Source organism: Apis mellifera, linkage group LG15 (genome assembly GCF_003254395.2).
Source record: "Apis mellifera strain DH4 linkage group LG15, Amel_HAv3.1, whole genome shotgun sequence".
In the NCBI taxonomy this organism is placed as follows: Eukaryota; Metazoa; Arthropoda; class Insecta; order Hymenoptera; family Apidae; genus Apis; species Apis mellifera.
In genome coordinates, this window is record NC_037652.1 from 8,318,120 (window position 1) to 8,321,746 (window position 3,627).

The window sequence follows — 3,627 nt, forward strand, 5'->3', positions numbered from 1 at the left end:
TCCAGATAAAATTTTCCATCCACGTTTGTCATCTTACAAAAGTATTAATTAAAACTCATTATTAATTAAACCTCTCTGGATCTTCTTTCCATTAAAAAAAAAAAAAAAGAGAAAGAAAAATAGGAATCACATTTATCGAATAAAATTACCCTGTAACATATGAGAGCCATTCGGCCATCGTGGGACCACGAGAAATGCGTGACGGGCGTACTTCTGTCGTTGATCAACTCTATGCTCCATCTTCCCTCGTATTTGATCCAAACGAAGATAACGCCTGAACTGTCGCACGATGCCAATTTCTGGTACGGCTCGTTCCACTTCACCAATATCACCTGCAACAACAACAACAATTAACAACGAAAATTTCGTAGAATAATATTTCGTTCGAAAAAATCGAAAAAAGGTTAAACAGGATTATCGATCGGTACGCTGTTCTCGTTCCGCCTCTTTTTTACCGATCGAGTTAGCGGCTCGAAGTTCGAAACGCTCCGAGTTTATTAATTCGTTTCAAGAAACTGAAAACCTTTAATCCGAAGTTCTGGGTCGGTTAACTATACGCAATCTGAAAGCGCCAAGGTCTTGGCCAACATAGTACGTTATTCATAGTGCAATTTGCCTTGAGCAATCGGTCTGTGGCGAACGCGAGATGGGTTTAGGTTACGGGGTTGGGAAACATTCGCTCTATTTTCGATATATATGTATATATTATAATACACGTGAAATACAAATAAAATGAAAAGCTTCGGCCAAGCGGAATTTACCCGGCTAGTTTTTTTTTCTTCGTTAAGTTTCTTAAAAGTTAAACGAACGAATTTCATTTTTACAGATATATATATTTCTACAAGAGCTCGTCTTTGTTCCACTCATTTTTTTTTTTTTCTCATTGGAAAGTATTACACTGGTAAGATCAAAGATGATCCTTTCTCAGCGTCTTGCTAAAAGATTTGAACTCATCGCCGCTTTATTCCTCCTCCGTTACGCTATCTCGATTTATGGACTTTATAATAAAGAATACGGTCTTCCTTTGTAGTACCCGCTTATAGAGTCTCTTATCACCCTTTCCGGTTTACAGCTAAATAGGATATAGTCGGGCGTATATAATTTTTCATCAATTATGAATCTTCAATTTATCATCATAAATGCACTTACTTTTCTTCGTGCGACTTAATCTCACGCCAGATTTTATAATGATAAAAATTACGGGAGATAAATAAACGCAGTTAGACAACGTAAGTCGATTCTTCCCTCGAGATAAAATTTACGCGCGCTTTTTCAAATTTTCGTAATTCCGTGAAATGTATAGTTTATTGATATATCTCTAGCTGGATAAATGGAGATTCGAAATTGTTTTGCAAAGTTTTCTTCTTTCTTTCTTTTTTTTTTTTCCTTCGAGTTACGAATTATAATATTCGAGTTAGTTTGTTATATCGAGAAAAATTTACTTGTTTTTCGAATCGTTTCATATTTCCACGAACTTTTCACCAACCCATTCAATATTTTCCCAAAACTTTCGCCCGATTGCTTTATTTTTCTCAACATTCGCACGAGTCGCTAACCTCCGCCACGATCCCAAGAAGTTTTAAGTTACGCAGTGAAACGGATCTTGACTTGGTCAAAATATTAGTTCGTGCTTCTTTTCTCAGCAACCAGTGATTTTACCTTTTTTTTTTTATTAAAGCTAATATATGTTTATCAAAATTGCATCTCGTTGTTTAAAATTTGTTTAAAATATTTTATATATAGTGATTTTACCTTTTTTTTTATACATTAAATATGTTTATCAAAATTGTATCTCGTTGTTTAAAATTTGTTTAAAATATTTTATATATTGTGATTTTACCTTTTTTTTTTATACATTAAATATGTTTATCAAAATTGTATCTCGTTGTTTAAAATTTGTTTAAAATATTTTATATATAGTGATTTTACCTTTTTTTTATATATTAAATATGTTTATCAAAATTGTATCTCGTTGTTTAAAATTTGTTTAAAATATTTTATATATATATCTTATCTTGAAGTTGCTCTAAGAATGGATTTTGTTATGATGCTTTAATAAAATAATAATCAACAATGATTTTACCTTTTCTTTTTATTAAAAAAAGTTAATATATGTTTATCAAAATTATATCTTATTATTTAAAATTTGTTTAAAATATTTTATATCTTGAAGTCGCTCTAAGAATGGATTTTGTTATGATGCTCTAGTAAAATAACAATCAACAGTGATTTTACCTTTTCTTTTTATTAAAGTTAATATATGTTTATCAAAATTGTATCTCGTTGTTTAAAATTTGTTTAAAATATTTTATATCTTATATTGAAGCTCTAAGAATGGACTTTGTTATGATGCTCTAGTAAAATAACAAAATCAACAGTGATTTTATCTTTTTTTTTATATTAAAGCTAATACATTAAATATATTTATCAAAATTGTATCAATATTATTTAAAATTTTATATATATCTTATCTTGAAAGTGATTTTATCTTTTCTTTTTATTAAAGTTAATATATGTTTATTAAAATTGTATCTCATTGTTTAAAATTTGTTTAAAATATTTTATATATGTCTTATCTTGAAGTCACTGTAAGAATGGACTTTGTTATGATGCTCTAGTAAAATAAGAATCAATAGTGATTTTACCTTTTTTTTTATATTAAAGCTAATACATTAAATATATTAAACAATTTAAATATTTTAAACATTTATTAATTAAATATTTTATCAAAATTGTTTAAAATTTGTTTAAAATATTTTATATCTTATCTTGAAAGTGATTTTACCTTTTCTTTTTATTAAAGTTAATATATGTTTATCAAAATTGTATCTCGTTATTTAAAATTTGTTTAAAATATTTTATATCTTATCTTGAAGTCGCTCTAAGAATGGACTTTGTTATGATGCTCTAGTAAAACAACAATCTTGCCAAACAAAAATAACTCTACTTGACAAGAGACGTATTCTCGCGAGGAACACCTTTGACAAAGCTTGTTTTTCAAGTACAAGTTTTCTTCATTTCACAAAAGTTCAAGATATAAATAGAGACTTTGCTCCCTGGACCATTGGAAAGATTTCGAATAAATGTACATAATATTACATTGACAATATCTCTCGTTAAAAACAATTTCCCAAAGAAACGAATCAAATCCGTCGAGGTTAACGTGCGCGAAAAATTATTTAAAACGTAAAAAAAAAAAAAAGAAGAAAAAAAAAGTATTCGCGTTCGTATCACTGCGTTCCGAGCGAACTATAAAATAAAGGTAGAGCGTGCAAAGTTTGAAGCACAAAGCATAAACCGCAAGGTAGAAAGTGTAATGCATAAGGTATAAAGGCGCCAAGTGTAAAGTTTAAAAGCATCTACCTTCCGAACTAACCCGGTAAGAATTTCGGCTCAAAGGAATCGCGCGTCAGCTCTAATAAATATTTAAAAGGTTTAAAAGAAAGAAAAAAGAAAGAAATGGTATAGCGTAATACCAGAGTAGAGATACTCGTGCGTGGAAAAATTCAAGAAGATAATAAAAAGACTCGATTACTATATCTTGATTAAATTTTGAAAAAGAAATTAATAATAATCTTATAATTAATATTATGTTTAAATAATTTGATCCAGCGAAGCACAAGTACT

The 3,627-nt window shown here is 28.9% G+C and overlaps 1 protein-coding gene across 4 annotated transcripts in view; it reads right to left on the reverse strand.

The window, feature by feature from the left end:
* Positions 1 to 3,627, reverse strand: part of LOC409680 (tubby-related protein 4) — a 41,264-nt gene that overhangs the window by 11,504 nt on the left and 26,133 nt on the right. For all 4 annotated transcript variants that reach the window (XM_006563649.3, XM_006563651.3, XM_003250254.4 and 1 more), the window contains exon 3: positions 150 to 332. In XM_006563649.3, the coding sequence (XP_006563712.2) occupies positions 150 to 332 (183 nt within the window). The remainder of the gene's footprint in view (positions 1 to 149; positions 333 to 3,627) is intronic.